General features: G+C 50.6%; 1 protein-coding gene across 1 annotated transcript in view; it reads right to left on the bottom strand.

Moving 5' to 3' along the window:
• JPH3 (junctophilin 3) overlaps window positions 1-21,979 on the bottom strand; it is a 117,878-nt gene extending 95,899 nt beyond the window's left edge. The window contains exon 1 of the mRNA XM_015415481.1: window positions 21,598-21,979. Within this exon, the coding sequence (XP_015270967.1) occupies window positions 21,598-21,979 (382 nt within the window). The remainder of the gene's footprint in view (window positions 1-21,597) is intronic.
• Between the last annotated feature and the right edge of the window lie 314 nt (window positions 21,980-22,293).

The raw sequence follows: 22,293 nt of genomic DNA, 5'->3' as shown, positions 1-22,293 counted from the left end.
GGCCCTTGAGAGAACGGCTCTGAGAGAGCTTGTGACTGACCCAAGGTCACACCAACAGCTGCATGTGGAGCAGTGGGGAATCAAACCCGGTTCTCCCAGATTAGAGTCTGCACTCCTAACCACTCCTAACTGCTACACCAAACTGGCCCCTTGGAGACCTGCTGTGATTCCAGGAATTCTCCAGGCCTCACCTGGAGGTTGGCAAGCCTCCTCCAGAGACGAAGTCCCCTTTCCCGGTTCCAGCACACCTGGTTAAGCAACAGACTGCTTTGCACAAGCCTTGGATCAGGACCAAGATAGCTGAACTGCAAAGCCTTCATCTGCCTCCAATGAGTAAGAGCAAAAGGGGGAGGGATGTTAAGAGATAATTACAACTGGAGCAGGAAGAAACTGCTGTGACAAAGGTGGACTGTCAAACAGATTGTGGGAAGTATTCCTCCCCGTGCTAATAAAGATCTCTGGATGCATTTGCCGAAGATGGGAAACTGACTCACGAAACATGAAAGAGCAAGCGTTCTGGAGCCTGGGGTGGGGTGGGGAGAAACACAATGCTACACTGAAAATCAGAGGCGCTTTGGCCTGACTCTGCACGGGGCGGGGAGAGGAAAGCGCACACTGCGCCAGAGCTTCGACCTGGATTTCGATTTTTGAACAGCCAGTCTGGCAATCTGCTGCATTGGCCCCCAACACAGGACCCGGAAGGCAGGGTTCCATGCAAGGGTTCCATGCAGGGTGGACGCTTAGAAGCCGCTCAGACAGGTAAAAACAGCACCTCGCAGGGAGCGAAGAGGCGACTCCGGAGCAGGACCGGGTTAACAATCAAAGGAGAGCCGGCTCTCGGAGGTGTCTCTGGAGTCAATCCCCAGATTGTGCTACCTCTGCAACCTTCATCGTTCCCTCTTTGCGAAAGAGAAGCCTGCATGTTTGCACAGTGATGGTGGAGGGGCACAGGAAGTCTAAACAGCACAATTTTTTTAGTTAAATATATATACATACACACACGCACAGACAGAGACAGAGACACATAGAATCACAGAGTTGGAAAGGGCCATACAGGCCGCCTAGTCCAACCCCCTGTTCAGTGCAGGATCAGCCTAGAGCAGTGGTGGCGAACCTATGGCACGGGTGCCAGAGGTGGCACTCAGAGCCCTCTCCGTGGGCACGCGTGCCATCGCCCCAGCCAGGCCCAGACCATCGTTAAAGTGTCAAATTCTCTGCCAAATAATTTTAAGTAAACGAAAGCATTTGGGATTGTTTTCCTTACTTTGTTTGGATCATCTTAAGTTAATGGATGAGTTGTTCTTTCTAAAGTAAAACCTCAGGATTCAGGTTAGATTGCCATGTTGGCACTTTGCGATAAATAAGTGGGTTTTGGGTCGCAGTTTGGGCACTCGGTCTCTAAAAGGTTCGCCATCACTGGCCTAGAGCATCCCTGACAAGGGTTTCATAGAATCCTAGAACCACAGAGTTGGAAGGGGCCATACAGACCCTCTAGCCCAACCCCCTGCCAGTGAAGGGGAGCCCACCACCTCCCTAGGCAGCAGCTGATTCCACCTTTGGACCACTCTGTTTCCTAATATCCAGCCGAGACCATTCTGCACTTAATTTAAACCCGTTGCTTCGGGTCCTCTCCTCTGCTGCCAACTGGGACAGCTCCTTGCCCTCCTCCAAAGGACAGCCCTTTGAATATTTAAAGAGAGCAGTCGTGTCCCCCCTCAATCTCCTCTTCTCCAGACGAAACATTCCCAGGGCCCTTAGCCTTTCCTCGTAGGGCTCAGTCTCCAGACCCCTGTTTGTCCAGCCGCTGCTTCAAGACTATATATTATAATTTTTAATATGCTTCCAAAACCGACACCGGTGCATCCCTACTGATGTCACAGCCGGTGCTGTTCAGCATCCGGCAGCAACACAGAAACCAGCCACCACCTCTCTCTCACAAGGGACACGCCGAGGACGGGTTGGGGGTTTGAGGGAAGGCACTGCAGCCACAGAGCCTTGCTGCTAGATGTCTGAGGAAATACAATGCAGAGATCAGAAGCAAACATCGCTGAAGTCTGCTAAGCATGCCACTCACTCTGTCTCTGCCCAGCCTACCTCACAGGGCTGTTGTGAGGCTAGAATGAGGAAGGGAGAATAAGATATTGTGCTCTGGAGGAAGCATGGGATATAACGTCCTGAGCGAGTACCCACCTCATGTCAGCCCTTCTTTGGGGGCATTTTGTTTGTTTGTTGGGCACTTGGGCCTGGCACTGGCTGGTAATCTCCTGAGGGAAGAGCCTTGTTTTCATGTGTTTCCCAAAGGAGAAGTTTGCACAGCCTTGCTCTGACGCAGGAGGCCGGAGCTCGGGGCCGTCATCACATCTAGGGCTATTTTGGGGCAGGAACGCACAGGAACGGAGTTCCGGCTGGCTCCCGAGTTGGCCACACCCAGCAGGAACTCATTAGCATAATAGGCCACACCCAACGGCAGAAACTCATTCGGATTGGCTACTTTAGGGGTGTGTGGCCTAACATGCAAAGGAGTTCCTGCTACAAAAAAAGCCCTGGGTTTTGACAACAAGGTACACAGAATAAGAAGCAAAAGGGGTGTGTGGCTGGATGACCACACTTCTGGTAACATGGGGGTGCGGCCTAATATGCTAATGTGCTATGCTGTCAAGGGTGTGGCCCAATATGCTAATGAGTGTTTACTGTTGGGTGTGGCCTTTTATGCTAATGAGTTCCTGCTGGGCTTTTTCTACAAAAAGAGCCTTGACATCCCTGCCTTTGAAACAGCTGCCCCTTCCCTTCTTCCTCAACTGGAGCTCACCTTGATTTTAAGACGTTTCTGAGGTTCTTTGGAAGTTAAGCATCACCTCCTGTTTTATATATCTATAAGTGTCCATCCATAACACTTCACTCCCCTTAACCCCACCTGCATGTGGACCCCTTCTCTGTCTGTACCGCGTTCATTCTTACAACAGTGCAGGGAGACAGATGCAGTTCCCCTGTGAGATGGGGTATTGCAGCGCCCGCTTTCCAGATGGCATGCATCTGATGAAGCGGGAAGGAAAGAGGGTTGCCAACCCCCAGGAGAGAATACAAAAACTGAGGGTCACAAGTGTTAGGAAGAGATGCAAATGTATGTAGCACTGTGTATAATAGACGTACCTTCAAGGTAAATCAATTTTGTGCTCTCTCTTTTTTTTCTTTTTTGCTTTTAGTATTCTATACTGTTATATCAATATTGGTATCAAAAACAGGTTTCACCCAAACAAAACACCAAAGTGCGGGTTTGCATTCTGTACAAATATATAGACAACACCTTGTCGGTATCACAATCGCTAGTCCCACGGGACTCTAGTAATTTACCCGTTTCGAATACAGTCTTTCTCATGGACGGTGATGTCTATAAAGAACATAAGGCGCAATAATTTACCTTGAACATACATCTATTATACACAGTGCTATATACTTTCGCATAACCTCCAGGAGAGGCTTAGAGGTCTTCTGGAATTACCCCTGCTCTCCAGACGACAGAGATCTGTTCTCCTGGAGAAAATGGCTGCTTTGGAGGAGCGGCTGCATGTCGTCATACCCTGCTGAGGCCTCTCCACTCCCCATAGCCTGCCATCCCCGCAGGATCCACCTCCCAAATCTCCAGACATTTTCCCTACCAGGAAGTAGAAGAAGAAGAGATTGGATTTATACCCCACCCTTCACTACCCAAAGGTGTCTCAGAGCGGCTTACAAACTGGGCTGAGAGAGCTCTTGACAGAAACTGCCCTTTTTCAAGAACGGCTCTTATCAGAACTACGGCTTGCCCAAGGTCATCCAGCCAGGTGCAAGTGGAGGAGGAGTGGGGAATCAAACCCGGTTCTCCCAGATTAGAGTCTGCACACTTAACCACGACCAGGGGGCATTTCGTAGAAAAAGAGGTGCAGGATCTCATTAGCATAACTCATTAGCATAACTTATTTGCATATGCAACACACCCTGACATAACTGGAAGTGTGTCAGAAGGCAACACCCACTGCTCAGGCTCCACTGGAATGTTTTGGATTGCTAGCTATTGGGGGGGGGGGAACGCGTTGATCTGCCCTCGCAGAGGAGGGAGAGCTTGTACCTGAATAAAACTGGGTCTTAAAGCTGCCACTGGACTGCTTTGGATTGCCAGGTCCCCTGGGGGGGGGTTGCCTGCTTTAGGGGCCTCGATCCACCGGCCTGGAGCCAGCCGGCAGGAGGAACGCCACCCCCAAAGTGCTTGGATTGGGCCAATGTTCCCGGTGTGATGACATCACTCAGTGGTGACGTCATCGCACTGGGCACATCGCGTGGGGGGGGAGGGACGCTTTAGCATTCGGCCAGAAGATCCTGGAAGAGGAGCTTCTCCCCCCCGCTGGCAAATGGTACGGACCTGGCCACCCTGCCCGTGCCTATTCTTCATTTATCATCAGTGCACAAATTCATGAGGGCCACCGAGGCACCCAAGAGGTCAAAAACATACATAATAAAAACACATCTTTTTAAAAATAACACACATTAAAACCAGGCTAAAAGCACACGCGCCTGTGTTTCCAGTCTAGTTGCAGCTGGCTTCTGGCAACCCCAGCAAGAGGCTTCCAAAGGCAAGTGAGAAGCAAAGGTGGTTTGCCACGGCCTTCCTCTGCAGAGCCTTCCTAGCTGGTCTCCCTTCCGAGTACCCACCCCGCTGAGCTTCCAAGGTCTGGAGAGATCTGGTTACACCACACCAGTCCACAATCCCAAAAGAGGCACAGGGTGGAAAGTGCTGTCATGTCACAGCCGACTTATGGAGCCCCTGTCGGGTTTTCAAGGCAAGAGACATTCAGAGGTGGTTTCCCATTACCTTGGAAGAAAAGATTGGATTCATACCCTGCCCTTCCTTCGGAGTCTCAGAGCAGCTTACACTCTCCTTCCCTTCCTCTCCCCACAAAAGACACCCTGTGAGTTTGCTCCCTCTAAGCTGTGGAGTCTTGTGAGCAAAAATTCTACTTTGTGAGCTGCTGGCATTAAAGTTGTGAGCAGGTGATTTGGCTGCGGCATAAATGAGTTTGCTCTGGAGCCACATCCTTCCTGAGCTAAGGCAAAAAACTGTGAGCCGGAGGCTAAAAAAACTGTGAGCTAGCTCACACTCACACAGCTTAGAGGGAACACTGCTTGTGAGGTAGGTGGGGCTGAGAGAGCTCTTTCAAGAACTGCTCTTGAGAGAACTTGTGAGTGACCCAAAGACACCCAGCTGGCTGCATATGGAGGAGTGAGGAACCAAACCCAGTTCTCCAGACTAGAGTCTGCCACTCTTAACCACTACACCAAACTGACTTCCTTGGTGGTCTCCCGTACAAGCACTAACCCGGACCAACTTAGCTTCTGAAATCTGATGAGATTGGGCTATCTTGGGCCCGGTCAAGGCAAATATCCAGGGGGGGTGGTTGTAGAAAAAGTCCAGCAGGAACTCATTAGCATAATAGGCCACGCCCAGCAGCAGAAACTCATTAGCATATTAGGCCACACCCCTGATTGCACCACTCATTAGCATATTAGGCCGCACCCCCATGTTACCAGAAGTGTGGTCATCCAGCCACGCCCACCTTTTGCTTCTTATTCTGTTTACCTTGTTTGTTGTCAAAACCCAGGGCCTTTTTTTGTAGCAGGAACTCCTTTGCATGTTAGGCCACACACCCCTCATGTAGCCAATCCTAATGAGTTTCTACTGCTGGGTGTGGCCTCTTATGCTAATGAGTTCCTGCTGGGTGTGGCCAACTTGGGAGCCAGCCGGAACTCCATTCCTGTGCGTTCCTGCCCAAAAATAGCCCTGCAAATATCTGTACCAAATATACATACAAAAACATAAAAGCAACAATAGAAACGTACAGCGGGAAAGAGGGAACACCAGACAAAACCAAAAAAAGCCTTTTTAAAAACCCACTGGCAGAAGGGGGCCGTTGAATCCCTCTGGAGAGAGAGTTCCCAAATTCCAGAGCCGGCTTACAGAGGCCAGCCCTGTCAGTTGCAACAACTCCTTTGCTTCTAGGGTGACTCCGAAGGGGCCAGGCAGTGGGGTCAGGTTTGCCTCCTGTTGCTGCCCAGTAAATTAGGTTAATCCCAAAAGAAATCAACCCTGACTGTTCCCTGGAAGGCCAGATAATGAAACTGAAGCTCAAATACTTTGTCCACCCAATGAGAAGGGAGCACTCACTGGAGAAGATCTTGATGCTGGGAAAGATTGAAGGTCAAAGAAGACGGGGACGGCAAAGGATGAGATGGTTAGACAGTGTCATCGATGCAACGAACATGAAGTTGAGCCAACTTCAGAGGACGGCGGAAAACAGGAGGGCCTGGCGGGATCTGGTCCATGGGGTCGCGAAGAGTCGGACTCGACTGTGCGACTGAACAACAACAACAAAATTAGGTTAAATTTGAAGGGGGGGGGACATGTGCAAAGTCTGCAAAGCAGCTCAGCAGTAGAGAAGTTGGGGGACCTCCTTCCTCTGTCTCAAGGAAAGACGGGATTGGTTCTCTTCGACTTCCCGGGCGGCGGCCAGGTCTTTGGACCTTTTCCCGCAGGGACCTTCTCCGTCGTGCAAAGGGGTGATCTCGGGAGGGGTGGGCTGAAAAGCACCGGAGACTCTCTGCAAATGCCAGCCCGTGGGCGACCGAGGCAGGCTTCGCCAGAGCGATTCAATAGCAGCCGATGTACGGGGAGCAGTATCTATGGCAATATCCACGCAGGTTGCTTGGAGAGCAGAAGAACCGCTACCAAGGCATCCCCAGGAGCGCCGTGTCCCTGAGGCCGCCAGCCGCTGGCGCTCCGTCCGGCCTCGTACAGGAACCCGGATGCAGCGCGCAGCAAAATCGGAGCGCACCTGAACGACGTGAGCCTTTTAAAATCCAAGTCGTGCTTTTCCGTGAGAGCCGGGCCTTATTTTAGTTATCCACTTAAAACGTTTTTATGCCGCCTTTCCGCCCAATCGGGGCCCCTTTTAACACTCTTGCCTAACAACAGCCCTGCAGGGTAGGCCGGGAACAGCTTTCCCAAGTCTCCAGAGACAAAGATGAACCTGAACCTCATTTACTGCTCAGTGTTCTTCATCACGTACCCCCCTGTACCACGTACACATACCAAAAGCCACCTAGTCAGAACGAAGGCCTCTGTGCTGGACTTGTGCCACTCCCACATGCTGAATGCTAAAGGTGTCCAAATGTCTTTTGCTGTCTTATTATGTTCCCTTTGCTTCCTGCACAAAATCCGGCTGATTCCGGCTCATTCTCTGTCTGTCTCTCTCTCTCTGTTTGCATATCCCCAAGCCCAAAAGGCCTTTGGTGCCTTCTTGTTCATACACACACGTTTCAGGCCCAGGTGAACCGTAAGCAGCTAAAGCAAAACATCCACAAAACGAATCGGTGGGTTACTCAGTGGCTGCGTTCTCATCCTGAACAGGAAGAATGCATCTGCAGGAAGCCAGACACGAGAAGCAAGTCTGCAGCACCCTCTGGGGAAAGATCTTGTATTCACCATGGACAGCTTGCCGAAAAACAGCCTCTCAGGAAGTATCTTTACAGCCCTAAAGATCGGGAGCCAGGGTGTCTTAAAGATCCCCTTCTCCTGCTTAGCCCTGCCTGGAAACTGAGGTCATTCTCCAAAAGGTCTCTCTCCATCTGTCTCAGCGTGCTGTGATTGAGGCTGTTGCCAACTTCCAAAAGGACCGGGAGATCTCCCGGAATTACAACCGATCTTTAGGCTACAAAGATCAGTCCCTCTAGAGAAAATGGCTGCTTTGGAGGGTGGACTCTGTGGTGTTATACTCCGCTGAGGTACCTTCCCTCCCCAAGCCCCACCTTCTCTAGGCTGTACCCGGAGACCGCCAGGAATTTCCCAGCACGGAGTAGGTAGCCCTCTCAGGTAGGAGGTGACGCGAAAGACCTCCGCCTGGGACCCCGGAGAGCTGCTGCCAGTGGTGGCGAACCTACGGCAGGGGTGCCAGAGGGGGCACTCAGAGCCCTCTCTGTGGGCACGCATGCCATCGCCCCAGCCAGGCCCAGACCATCATTAAAGTGTTGAATTCTCTGCCAAATCATTTTAAGTAAATGAAAGCATTTGGGATTGCTTTCCTTACTTTCTTTGGATCATCTTAAGTTAATGTATGAGTTGTTTTTTCTAAAGTAAAACCTCAGTATTCAGGTTAAATTGCCGTGTTGGCACTTTGCGATAAATAAGTGGGTTTTGGGTCGCAGTTTGGGCACTGGGCCTCTAAAAGGCTCGCCATCACTGGAGTAGACAATGCAGACCTTGATGGACCCAGGGTCTGATTCAGTAGAAGGCAGCTTTATGTGTTCATACTGGGGGAGGGAAAGGGCCGTGGCTCAGTGGAAGAGCCCCTGCTTTACATGCAGAAGATCCCAGGTTCGATCCCCGGCATCCCCAGCCAGAAAAGGATCAAACGGGAGGTGACGTGAGATGGATTGACCCCGTAAAGGAAGCCGTGGGGCCCTGGGTCTGCAAGACCTGAGCAAGGCTGTTAATGATTGGATGTTCTGGAAGCCATCAGTTCACAGGGCTGCCATAATTTGGGGGCAACTTAAGATGCTCACAGGAGGCAATGTGGAAAACCTTTGCCTGCTGCCAGAGTACACAATATTGACCTCGATCAGGGGTCATTTCCTGCCGGAGCGCACAGGAGTGGAGCTCCGGCAGTAAAGAGCCCAGGGGGCGGGCACATGCAACAAGCCCCACCCCCTGCTCCCAGCAGCCCTCAGTCAGAGCAAGAAGCAGCCAGGTATGTTGCAGAGCCCCCCCCGGCCCCCCGGTCCAAAACAGTCCAGTGGCACCTTTGAGACCAAGTTTTTTTCATGTACAAGCTCTCCCTCCTCTGTGAGGACAGATCTGCACATCCCGTCCCCCAATAGCTAGCAATCCAAAACAGTCCAGTGGGGCCTTCTGACACACTTCTGGTGATGTCAGGGGGTGTGGCATATGCAAATAAGTTATGCTAATGAGCCCCTGCACCTCTTTTTCTACGAAATGACCTCTGACCTCGATGAACTAAAGGCCTGGTTCAGTATAAGGGCGGCTTCATGTGTTCATAACTAGGGATGTGCTGTGGAAGAGCCTCTGATTTGCATGCAAAGGTCCCTCCCAGGCTCAGTGCCTGGCACCCAAGAATCAGCTAGTAGAAGAGGAGATTGGATTTATGCCCCACCCTTCACTTGGAGTCTCAGAACAGCTGACAATCTCCTTTCCCTTCCCCTCCCCACAACAGACACCCCGTGAGGTGGTTGAGGCTGAGAGACCTCTTTCGAGGACTGCCCTTGAGAGAACAGCTCTGAGAGAACTTGTGACTGACCCAAGGTCACACCAGCAGCTGCACGTGGAGGAGTGGGGAATCGAACCCGGTTCCCCCAGATTAGAGTCCGCGCTCCTAACCACGACACCAAACTGCAGATCCTGGAGCAGTTGCCAGTCAGGACAGACAAAAGGACCCGGATAGACCAATGTCCTGCCTCAGTATAAAGCAGCTCCACGTTTGTATTGCATGCATGTCTCCACCACAGAATTTGAAAGTGTCTTTTTACCAGGTTTATCGGTCCTGTCTTCCCACAAAGAACCCCGGACATAGAATTCTCTTGGACCACCGGCCTTTCTCACAGAGTTGGTGGCTCCATGCACAGGTTGCATGGCACTTGGACCGGAGCACACCAGGGGGCGGTGGATTCAGATGCGTAGAATCCACTTGAAATCGGCGGAGGTGAAATGTGGCCTAAAACTGCAGATTTGGTGCCACTTGGCTGGCAGGCAAGAGTGATGACAAGAGCTACTGCGTCTCTTGCAGGGGAGTCCTAAACTGATAGTTTCAGTGGGCAGCCCTGACAGTCTGCAGTAGGAAAGCTACTCCTCAGATTCCATTAACACCAGAGCTCATGTTGTTAGATTTATGGAGAGATCCCCAGATCCCAAAACTCAGTCGAGATCTTATTTTTGTACTATTAACTGCTGCTAAGGTTGTTGTTGCTAGTAATTGGAAATCATCAAATAAGCTGTCGTTACCATTATGGTAAAAGAAGCTGCGGTGGCCCAACGGTGGGACTCGAACAGCTATAGTGGCTGTTCGCTTGTTGTTAATGCAAGCGTCGTATTGCCTGCGCCACCGCAGACAATAGTTGTAAGCCACCCTGAGCCGCTTCGGCAGGAGGGCGGTAGTTCAGCAGTTCGAGACCCGAGTGTGCCGCATGACGGAGTGAGCTCCCGTCTCTAGTTCCAGCTCCTGCCAACCTAGCAGTTCAAAAGCAAGAAATTGCAAGTAGATAAACAGGGACCACTTCGGTGGGAAGGGAACAGCGTTCCGTGCACCTTGTTGTTTAGTCATGCCGGCCACATGACCACGGAAACGTCTTCGGACAGCGCTGGCTCTTCGGCTTTGAAACAGAGATGAGTACCGCAACCCTAGAGTCGGACTCGAACCTTTACCTTTTTACCATTATGGTATTCTAAGATTTGAGATTTCTATGCAATGGACAAAATTTCTGACAAAGTAGCCTATACTAGTTTATCTTCCAAATGTTCTGATTTGCTCTTGAAATGGTTACCTTTCCTTGAATCTGTCTTTAATGATGATATACCCTCAAATTACTCTGTACTATAAAAGTATTATGAAGTTCTTCATTTTATGTAAGTTATTCTGCTCCTAGTTGTTTGCTTATACTTTAATGTTTATCAGTAAGTATGAATGTTGTTACTGTTTTAATATATAAAATTTTAATTAAAAATTTTTAAAGTAGAAAAGCTACAAGGAAGCTCTCTAAGGTGCCACTGGATTCAGATTTCGCTATCATAAGCAGAGCCATCCCCTTCTAGAAGAAGAAGAAGAGATTGGATTTACACCCCGCCCTTCACTACCCGAAGGTGTCTCAGGGCGGCTTACAAACTCCTTTCCCTTCCCCTCCCCACAACAGACACCCTGTGAGGTAGGTGGGGCTGAGAGAGCTCTGACAGAAACTGCTCTTTTTCAAGAACAGTTCTTATCAAAACTATGGCTTGCCCAAGATCATCCAGCCAGGTGCAAGTGGAGGAGTGGGGACTCAAACCTGGTTCTCCCAGATTAGAGTCAGCGCACTTAACCACTGTACCAAACTGAAATCAACAGACTTGGCAGGGTGTAACTCCGCTTAGGACAGGGTTGTCAAACATGCGGCCTGGGGGCCAGATCAGGCCCTCAGAGGGCTACAATCCGACCAGCAAGGCCCTGGCCGTTTTCTGCTTCCTTTTCCAGTTATGCTGCTGCTGCTACATCACAGCTTACTTTACAAGACTCTCTCAATCACACAGGAGAGATAGATAGGCAAGCCTCTCCTGTGCGATTGAGAGAGTCTGGTAAACTATTGGCTGAGGCTCCTCCCCCCTTCCTCCCAGGGGGAGGGTGGGAACCAGCCAGAGCTCACTTCCTGGCCAGGATGCGTCAATCGTATACAGGAGACATGTTTTATTTAAAGGTTTTTTAAATCTTTAATTGTGTTTGTCTGTGTCCTTTATAAAGTTTATATCTCCGCTACCTGGCATTACATTTTATGACAGACATTTATGTCAGATCTGGCCCTCATAACAAATGAGTTCGACACCCCTGGCTTAGAACCTCACTGTTCATTGTAAATGGTGGGGAGACATCGTAGTGCCCGGAAAGGGAAAACAAAAGCTAGAAGTAGGACAGAACGACATCATTATGTTTCATTATATAGGGATAGAAGACATGAAAGGTAAAGGTAAAGGTTCCCTCGCTTGAAAGCCAGTTGAATCCGACTCTAGGGTTGCGGTGCTCATCTCCGTTTCCAAGCCGAAGAGCCAGCGCTGTCCGAAGACATTTCCATGGTCATGTGGCCGGCATGACTAAACACCAAGGCACACGGAACGCTGTTACCTTGCCACTGAAGTGGTACCTATTTATCTACTTGCAATTTCTTGCTTTCAAACTGCTAGGTTGGCAGGAGCTGGAACTAGAGACGTGAGCTCCCTCCGTCATGCGGCACCCGGGTCTCAAACTGCTGAACGACCGACCTTCCACAGCCTGCAGTTCAGCGTCTTAACCACTTGAGCCACCGCAGACATAGCATCCTGGCTAAAAGAGTGAACTACAAATCAGGATGTCCCTTGTTCAAATTTTGCCTCCGTCATGAGCTCATGAGTGGCTTTAGCCACGCCCCTAACTCAATTCATAAGAAGACAAGGCTCACTGGAAAAGACAAGACTAGGAAAAGCAGAAGGCAGCCGGAAAAGAGGAAGACCAAACATGAGCTGGATGGACCTTCGTTTTCCAAGATCTGGGCAAGGCTGTTAATTAGAAGGCATGTTGAGGCCATTAATTCATAGGGCCCCCATAAACTGGAAGCAAATGGAAGGAGGAGGAGGAGGAGGAGGAGATTGGATTTATTCCCCGCCCTTCACTCGGAGTCTCAGAGCAGCTTACAGACTCCTTTCCCTTCCCCTCCCCACAACAGACACCCTGGGAGGTAGGTGGGGCTGAGTGATAGAAACTGCTCTTTTTCAAGAACAGCTCTGATAAAACTATGGCTTGCCCAAGATCATCCAGCAGCTGCAAGTGGAGGAGTGGGGAATCAAACCCAGTTCTCCCAGATTAGAGTCCGTGCACTTAGCCACTACACCAAACTGGCCCCCCTGCACCAAACATAACACATAAAACCCTAACTCTCGGCCTCAGCATCCCCCTTCTTCCCACCTGCAATACAGAGATCATAATACTGACCTATCCTTAAAGGGTCGTTGTAAGAATTGTAACACCTTCAAGTGCACTGAAGTGCTTTGAACACTGGGAAGTGCAATACAAATGCCAAATATTGCTATCTAGCCATTGAGCTTCTGCACGTCTAGTTCTGACCACCTTGCTTGAGAAAATTCCACATGATGCTCAGTCCTAAGCCTTGGATGCAGAATAAATTATCCAAATGCAAATCAAGGCAAACATGTTTGCTTATTAAATAATTCTCATTCTGTGTCCTCAGTCTGGGGATTCCTGCTTACAAAACTGGGAAGGGAGGAGGAAGAGGAGGAGAAGGGAAAGGGCATGGAATGTTGCCTGTGACCGTTGTGGCTAAAATTCTCCTTTGTGTGCAGGAAGACGCTTCTGGCATCCAATCCTAGCAAACATGTCAGCAGAATGTGTGTCTCGAGGAAAAGAGAGGAGGGGGGAAATGCAGTGAAAAGCAAACCAGTCCCTTTATGACCCTGTGTACAGTCCCAGACACTTGATAAAGGTACAGGGATGCACATTTTCTTGGTGGGATTTTGGGTGCATTGAGGATACCTGATTTCAGCCCTGCTAGGCTATTTGAGGCACACACAAGGCAACTTTAAAAATGGTTCTTATTTAAACTTTTGGTGCTCTGGTGATTGCCAGGGATTCCTTGCTTGTGCCTTCAGAGATCTGGCGCCACAGATAGAGTTAGTGTACAGTGTGGTGTGCCATGCTTCTCTAACGCTTAGCCCAGTGATGGCGAACCTTTTAGAGACCGAGTGCCCACACTGCGACCCAAAACCCACTTATTTATCACAAAGTGCCATCACGGCAATTTAACCTGAATACTGAGGTTTTACTTTAGAAAAAACAACCCATACATTAACTTAAGATGATCCAAACAAAGTAAGGAAAGCAATCCCAAATGCTTCCATTTACTTAAAATGATTTGGCAGAGAATTCAACACTTTAATGATGCTCTGGGCCTGGCTGGGGCGATGGCACACGAGCCCACAGAGAGGGCTCTGAGTGCCCCCTCTGGCACCCATGCCATAGGTTTGCCACCACTGGCTTAGCCTATCCAAGACAAGTGTTGTCTACCATCCATGTAGGGTGGTCCATCAGAGGCCTGACTGCATTGCCTGCACCACTAAGGTTGCTATGAAACACCTCTGGAAAGCTGTCCTTTGCATCCGGTGAGCTCCATTTGGAGCACAAGTGGTGCGATCCTGATGTGCATCAGTATGCAATGCAGCTGAAGGCCCTCAAAGTGTGGCACCCCTTCCCCCTATTATCACAGTCAGACTTGTGACATATGAACAGCCATCTGGATGCGTCCTTGGGGAGAACTCTGTTTGCGTTCACCAAAATATGTGGCTCAGCAGCCTCCATTCATGACTGATGCTTGCCCTAGTGCTTGCCACAAGAATACAAGAGCCCTGCTGGGTCAGACCCATGGTCCATCCAGTCCACCATCCTGTTGCACACAGCGGCCAACCAGTTCCTCTGGAGGACCAACAAACAGGGCAGAGAGGCCGAGGCCTTCATAAGAACATCAGAAGAGCCCTACTGGATCAGACCAGTGAGGGTCCATCTAGTCCCGCATCCTGTCTCACACAGTGCCCAACCAGTTGCTATCTAGAGCCAGCAACAGGGCATAGAGGCCAAGGCCTTCATAAGAACCTCAGAAGAGCCTTGCTGGATCAGACCAGTGGTCCATCTAATCCAGCATCCCATCTCACATTGTGGCCAACCAGTTCCTCTGGAGGACCAACAAACAGACCATGGAGACCAACGCCTTCATAAGAACATCGAAAGAGCCCTGCTGGATCAGACCAGTGGTTCATCTAGTCCAGCATCCCATCTCACACAGCGGCCAACCAGTTCCTCTGGAGGACCAACAACAGGGTGTAGAGGCTGAGGCCTTAATAAGAACATCGGAAAGTGGTCCATCTAATCCAGCATCCCATCTCACATTGTGGCCAACCAGTTCCTCTGGAGGACCAACAAACAGACCATGGAGACCAACGCCTTCATAAGAACATCGAAAGAGCCCTGCTGGATCAGACCAGTGAGGGTCCATCGAGTCCAGCATCCTGTCTCACACAGTGGCCAACTAGTTGCTATTGAGAGCCAGCAACCGGGCACAGAGGCCAAGGCTTTCATAAGAGCCTCGGAAGAGCCCTGCTGGATCAGACCAGTGAGGGTCCATCGAGTCCAGCATCCTGTCTCACACAGTGGCCAACTAGTTGCTATTGAGAGCCAGCAACCGGGCACAGAGGCCAAGGCTTTCATAAGAGCCTCAGAAGAGCCCTGCTGGATCAGACCAGTGGTCCATCTAGTCCAGCATCCCATCTCACACAGTGGCCAACCAGTTCCTCTGGAGGACCAACAACAGGGTGTAGAGGCCAAGGCCTTCCCCTGATGTTGCCTCCTGGCACTGGGATTCAAAGCTTGACTGCCTCTCAATGTGGAGGTTCCTTTCAGTCACCATGGCTAGTAGCCGCTGATCGACCTTTCCTCCATGAATCTGTCTAATCCCCTTTTAAAGCTGTCTTTTGAAGCTGCCATTCTTTGGAGGAGGTCAGGGATCTCCAAGGGCAGGAGGCAGTCAAGTTGCATCTTAAAGAGCACCTGCTCTCCCATATATGCCCCTTCACTACTGACATTGAGGTATGCCTTTCAGGAGAGCTTTGGCTGCAACACCCTGAACTTTGCTTTGTAGCTTCACAGCATTGGGGGGGGGGCATTGTGGGGCAGAGAGGTCAGAATGAATAGACGGTAGCAACAGGGCTGCCTTCTAGTTAAGTCAATCTGGGAACACTGGTGCTCTCCATGGTCCTGAAAGAGGACAGCAGGTTAGAAGGGGAAGAAAAAATACACCACAGTCTTGGCAGCACATGAAGACGTTTTCCCTTTTGTTTGGTGTTCCCTCAATGATCCCTCCTTCCTCACCAATGCTTACATTGCTGTTTTTATGTTTCGTACATGTTTAAACTCTCTTGTGTAATCATTCTGATGAGGTGTGTTTTTAGGTGTGTGCGTTGATTTCAATGGTTTTTAAAATGGGACTTTATTGTATGTGTTCCAAATTGTTAGCCCCTTCTCTCTCTCTCTTTTTTTTTCATGCGTTGCTTTAGAGAGCAGCCGGATGGATGGAAGGAAGGAAGGAAGGAAGGAAGGAAGGAAGGAAGGAAGGAAGGAAGGAAGGAAGGAGTTAACAAAATTTCATTCCAGCATAAGATGGGAATGCTTTTATGGGAAGGGCTGTGGTTCAGTGGTAGAGCATCTGCTTGGCATGCAGAAGGTTTCAAGTTCAGTCCCCAGCATCTCCAGTTGAAAGGACCAGGTCGTAGGTGATATGAAATACCTTTCTCCACCTAAGACCCTGGAGAGCCACTACCAATGTGAGCAGACAATATTGACTTTGATGGCCCAAGGGTCTGATTCAGTATAAGCCAGCTTCGTGTGTTCATTTTCTTCCTCTTTAAAGAGCCCCAAAACCCCTGTTTATTTTTGTAGCAACAGACACTGCGGCTTCCTCTCTGGAGTCAGAGCGAGAGAAAAGGGACCGAGCAACAGCAAGTGTGCTCTTTTGAGATTAAATTTCTAGAAATATAACTTAGAGGAGCGTTTTTTTAAAAAAAGAAAGAACACACATAACATTCTTGAGGATTGGCTGGGCTAATTTTGAGTTGCTAACGTCAGCCTGACATAGTCACTACTGTATCGCTCAGTTATTTCCAGGAGCTGGCTGCCTTTTTAGTATTGTTCGGTTAGCTCTGCTTGAATTTCCAAATATAAAGACGCTAAAATAGAGATTGCTGGGATGCAAGAAGTGCTTCTAGGCTCTTTCCTGTTGTGTAAGACTGCAATTTGCCAACCCAGGAACTTGAAAGGAGTGCTTGCTACCCTTTTTCCCCCTCATTCCCTCTTCTTCTCATCTCATGACTTTACTATTGCTTTGGCTACTAGGATGGGTTATGCAAAAGGGAAATGCAAACTTTTGCTTCTTCTTGGTACTTCTGTGTGTTCTTAGGATAGCAGTTGTACTGCTAGAAGTGTACAGGATCCAAGGAATGCAGGCCATGGATGAAATCTTGATAAGGGGTTGTCCAGGAGGATCAGTATAACAACACAGTAAGTAATGTGTCACTAGATCCGTACAAGAGGCCAATGCACAGACCTGCAAATAGCAAATGTAAAAACATGGGTGTTCACCAATGCTCCCTCTAAGCTGTGGAGTCCTGTGAGCAAAAATTCTACTTTATGAGCTCCTGGCATTAAAGTTGTGAGCGAGCGATTTGGCTGCTGCATCAATTAGTTTGCTCTGGAGCCATCCTTCCTGAGCTAGGACAGAAATGTGTGAGCAGGAGGCTAAAAAACTGAGCTAGCTCACACTAACTCAGCTTAGAGGGAACACTGGTATGCACATATCTGTGTGACTTCAAGGGAAGGGAATTTGGGGTGATTCTGGAGTGTGCATCTCTGTGTGGGATGATGTGTCTCCACAGAAGCATTAACAAAGCTTCTCTGCATACACATTGTCTTTGTGAGTGTTGTTGACTGTCGTTCCTCTCCTGTGCTTGTGCAGTAAGAGATAATTATGTGATAAAGGGGTCTGGTTTTTTTATAAGCATGACTGAAACATGAAGAAAACGTGGAGGTGTGAGCATCTGAGTGTGGGCATGTGAGCATTAGGTGTATTGGTAGCACTGATGTGTGTGCATGTGTGAAGGTGTGCCTTGTTCCTAAACAATAAGAGTTGCCTGTGTGGGAGTCGCAAAAGCCCGCAACCTGCAAATGGAGAAGGAGAATATATCAATGCAACAGACGTGAGCGCGTTGCATGTGATGTGGGGGGGAGAGAGAGATGGGGGTGGATAGCAAGAAGAATGTGTGTTTGAGTAGGAGGCGGCAAGCAGCTGGTGAAAATGGAGCTGTCTGGATCCCTTATGCCAAATTCAAGCTCAGATGCACAACACATCAGCATTTGTGAGAAGGGCCAATTGCAAACAACGGCGAAGACTTGCCACCGGGAAGGCCTCCTTGCCGGTTTTGTGATCTCCTAGACTCTGAGTCCACAGACAGCCAGTGTGGTGTAGTGGTTAAGAGTGCCAGACTAGAATCTGGAAAACCCAGGTTCGAATCCCCACTCATGACATGGAGGCTCGCTGGGTGACCTTGGGCCAGTCACACTGTCTCTGACTAACCTATCTCACAGGGACGCTGTGAGGATAAAACAGAGGAGACAAGAATGATGTAATAAGAAGAAGAAGAAGAGAAGAGATTGGATTTATATCCCGCCCTTCACTCGGAGTGGTTTACAATCTCCTTCCCCTTCCCCTTCCCTTCCCCACAACAGACACCCTGTGAGGTAGGTGGGGCTGAGAGAACTCTCTTGAGAGCTGCTTGTGAGATAACAGCTCTGAAAGAGCTTGTGACTGACCCAAGGTCACACCAGCAGCTGCATGTGGAGAAGTGGGGAATCAAACCCGGTTCTCCCATATTAGAATCCGCGCTCCTAACCACTACACCAAACTGGCTCTCTTTGGGTCTCCAAAGCGAAGAAAGGCAGGGTACAAATGACATACAACAAATAAATCATAAATATCCTTCATGCACACAGGCCTCTTTCTTTCCTAAGCCTGTTAGCATCAGCTGATCTGCTTACCAGACTCAAGGTTTCGCTGTGATTTTTAAAAAATGCCATGTGGTAGCTAATAATTCTAGCAACACAGAAGAGGATGAGACTAATAAATCAGTCGGATTAAAGAGATGCTTGTGCTTCACTTCAGGTAGGTGGGGCTGAGAGAACTCTCTTGAGAGCTGCTTGTGAGATAACAGCTCTGAAAGAGCTTGTGACTGACCCAAGGTCACACCAGCAGCTGCATGTGGAGAAGTGGGGAATCAAACCCGGTTCTCCCATATTAGAATCCGCGCTCCTAACCACTACACCAAACTGGCTCTCTTTGGGTCTCCAAAGCGAAGAAAGGCAGGGTACAAATGACATACAACAAATAAATCATAAATATCCTTCATGCACACAGGCCTCTTTCTTTCCTAAGCCTGTTAGCATCAGCTGATCTGCTTACCAGACTCAAGGTTTCGCTGTGATTTTTAAAAAATGCCATGTGGTAGCTAATAATTCTAGCAACACAGAAGAGGATGAGACTAATAAATCAGCCGGATTAAAGAGATGCTTGAGCTTCACTTCCCCGAAAGCGGCCTCTTTTTCATGGCAAACGGAAGCCGTCGTTTCTTAGTACAACTGAGCAGCACATGCACACGCATCCAGACGCCAAACGTAGAGTCCCAGTTCATCATGACTGACCACCAGGAGCCCTAGACGTGCTCTGTTCAAGCCAATTCTGCACCTTCAAGCTGACGGCAAACACCACGAGCACACCTTCCGGGGCTCACCGGAAGTTATCCCAAGGCAAATATCACCAAAAAACCCCACATGAGACTCAACCCCTTTTCCTGGAATCCCAGATTATTTGGAATGCTTCATGTTGTTTCTGCATCGACCACCATGGACCGAACCATCGGGGCTGAATAAAGTTCTGTGCTTCCCCACCAACATCTCCTCCTCCTCCTGACTGGTTTGTTGCAGCTACTCCAGTGGCCTCTTCCTTCCGTAAGGAGTTTTGCTTTCCTACCAAGACTTTTGCTTCCGGCCTCCCTGGGTCTCAGAGGAAAGATTAACTGGACCAGGCCAGCGGCTTCCACATTTAACATCTGGTTGATTATTGGGTTATCCAAAATCATGTTCTATTCTGTGGGATTCCCCACCCCCACCCCAATTCCTTTAGGAACTGGAGTGCTGCACTAGGACACCGATTGGCTACCTTACTCCTGGATAAAGGCATGGAAAGGACCCAGCATCCTACAGAACATCCATCCTAAGAATACTGATTTTAGGAAATTTAGGACATTTTGGAAGCTTGAGCCTTTGGAGGAGTTGGAGAGCCTTGTCTTTATGGACAAACACACAGCCAGAGTCAGAGGTCTCCCAAGGAAGAGGTAAAGCCAGTGCAAACACGTCAATACAAGCCCTTTCCATTTGAAGCCATCTAAGAGTAAACTTTATAAACACAATACATACGGGAAAGGCAGATTTCATTCACGGTGGCTCATCTCTTTTCCCTCCCCCAAAACGACAAGCTTTGTTTTCCAAGCTGTACTTGTGAAGATTTTTACTCTTCCCCCCCTCCCCTCCCCTAATCTAGCCTTTCAGAATTGCTGGGATAAATGAAGACTCCATTCCTTCCAAAAGCTCATGGAGAGACGGAGGAAAATGGAAAACCCCGTTGTGTTTTCAGTGCAGCCCTATAGCGTAACACCAGAGAGCTGATCTCCTGGCTTCTACACTTCCAGCAGATAGGCCTGGTCCCTCCTACGAAAGATGCCGAGGTTAGGAAATTGTCCCTGAACATGAGAAGATGGAGTGATTCAGCCTCTCATAGGAGGGAGGCAGCTATTTCCTCGGCTAAGACCTCTGTCTTCTCAGGCCACGGTTCCTTGGTTCCTTGCCTCGGTTGAAAATGCTTGCAACGATTCCATCCTCATATGCATGGGCCAACCTCTCCCCCCACCCCCAGACACACGCAATAACACCTGAAGCCATGTCCCAAGCTAAGAACAGCTGTTTACATCTGGATTTCTGCCTCCGAGATTCTCTGACAGGCATTAAGCTGCGGAATCACAGGATAAGAATCCTTGATGAATTACAAACATCGGCCGGAGAAGCTGAGAGTGCATCCAGCCGAGCCGGGGGCTTGGAGCGGGCAGAATAGGATAGCCAACTGCAATTTGGGGAGGACTTCAAAAGGCCTGGGCTCGATGCCCCAGCTCTGCATTGTGTTTCTTTCCCCCCTAGTTGCCGGAGATCCCCCAGGTCAGCTTGCGGCACTAGGCCCATAGGCAGGATTTTTTTCAGTCGGGGGGCATTTAAATTCTTTAGGGGTCACTGGCTCATACAATGAAAGGGATACCCGGCTCCTTCCCTGCATCCACCACCACTCAGGGGCCCTGGGCTGGATGGGGAGTCGAGGGGCCTTCCCAGGAAGCCGGGGGGCCTAGCCCCGAGATGCCCCACTGTAGCTATGGGCCTGTGGGACACTGAGAGCCAAGCTTTCCCTTCAATGGTGCCCCTACCGTAAGACAGTGAGGGCACCTTTGTGAGTGGCAGGGGCGCAGCTCTGACCCAGGGGGCCTTGGGGTTTCTCTCGCACAAGCCTCATTCAAAGGAACAGGAGCTGCACGTCACCTCCCGGAGGACGGGGCTCCAAGTTCACCGCTGGCTGTCTGGAGGGGGAGAGGCAGTTCCATTGGTTTCCTCTGCTCCAGGCGCAGAAAAGCCTCTGCCTGGCCCAGTTCGGATGTCCCGCCTCTCCCATTCCCACCCAGGGCCTCTGTCTTCTCCATCCTGACACACGGGGTTGCCAAATCCAGCCTGGGGAATTCCTGGAGATTCGGAGGCGGTGCCTGTGGGGGGGGCGGTGGAGAATGCAGAGAGGGGTTTCCCCTCCGATCTATGGTGTACCATAGAGTCCTCCCTCCGAAGCAGCCGTTTTCTCCAGGGGGACTGGCCTCCGGTCTGGAGAGAGCACCCGGGGGCCTTCAGGTTGCGCCTGGCGTTTGGCAACCTTGGGCCTTGTCCCTCCAGACTACCGGGCCCGTCTAACAAAGCTGTTTTCCTCTTGCCAGGAGGAGGGGGGGCGGCAGGGCCAGACGCCGGAAGTGGGCCGTGGAGGGATTCGAACCCGGCTCTCTCCCACTCTCCCTGGGGGAGGCAACCCGGCCAGCCCAGGGAACGCTCTCTGTCCCTTCCCCCGCCCCCGGGCCCGTCCACTCACCGCCATCGGAGTAGGTCTCGGTGCCGTAGCCGTCCTGCAGGCCGTTGGTCCAGGTGCCCTCGTACTTGGCGCCGTTGGTGCCGCATTCGCGCACGCCGTAGCGTCCCTTGAAGCCGTGGATCCACTCGCCGCGGTAGAGCCACTTCCCCTTGCTCTCGCAGCCGATGCCGTGGCGCTTGCCCTGCGCCCAGGTGCCCTGGTAGGTGTTGCCGCTGGGCCAGGTGTAGACGCCCAGCACCTCGAAGCCGTGGCTCCAGGAGCCGGCGTGCTCGCCTTGGCCCTTGGGGCCGGTGCAGATGCCGTGGCCGTGCGCCTTGCCCTCCTCCCAGCCGCCACAGTAGGAGCCGCCATCGTCAAAATTGAACCTGCCCCCACTGGACATGCATGTAACGCGCCTTGCAGATGCGCCGCCGGGAGGAAAAAAAGAGAGCGCGGCAGGAGAGGCGACGAGGAGGAGGAGGAGGAGGAGGGAGGAGAGGAGGAGGAGGGGGAGGAGGACGACGAGGGGGGAGGCGGCGGAGGAAGGAGAGGAGAGGAGAGGAGTTGGGGGGGCGGGCAGCGGCCGGCTCAAGCGATGCGCCAAAGCCCCAGCGCGGCCGGCGTCGGTGTCTGCCGCTGGCACATGCTCCGGCGGGAGGGGACGGGGGGGGGGGGGTCAGGATCCGTCTGCTGCTGCTGCTCTTGCGGGGGTGGGGG

Source organism: Gekko japonicus, unplaced genomic scaffold (genome assembly GCF_001447785.1).
Source record: "Gekko japonicus isolate JY-2015 unplaced genomic scaffold, Gekko_japonicus_V1.1 scaffold1502, whole genome shotgun sequence".
NCBI lineage: Eukaryota > Metazoa > Chordata > Lepidosauria > Squamata > Gekkonidae > Gekko > Gekko japonicus.
This window is presented reverse-complemented; position numbering and strand designations above follow the sequence as displayed.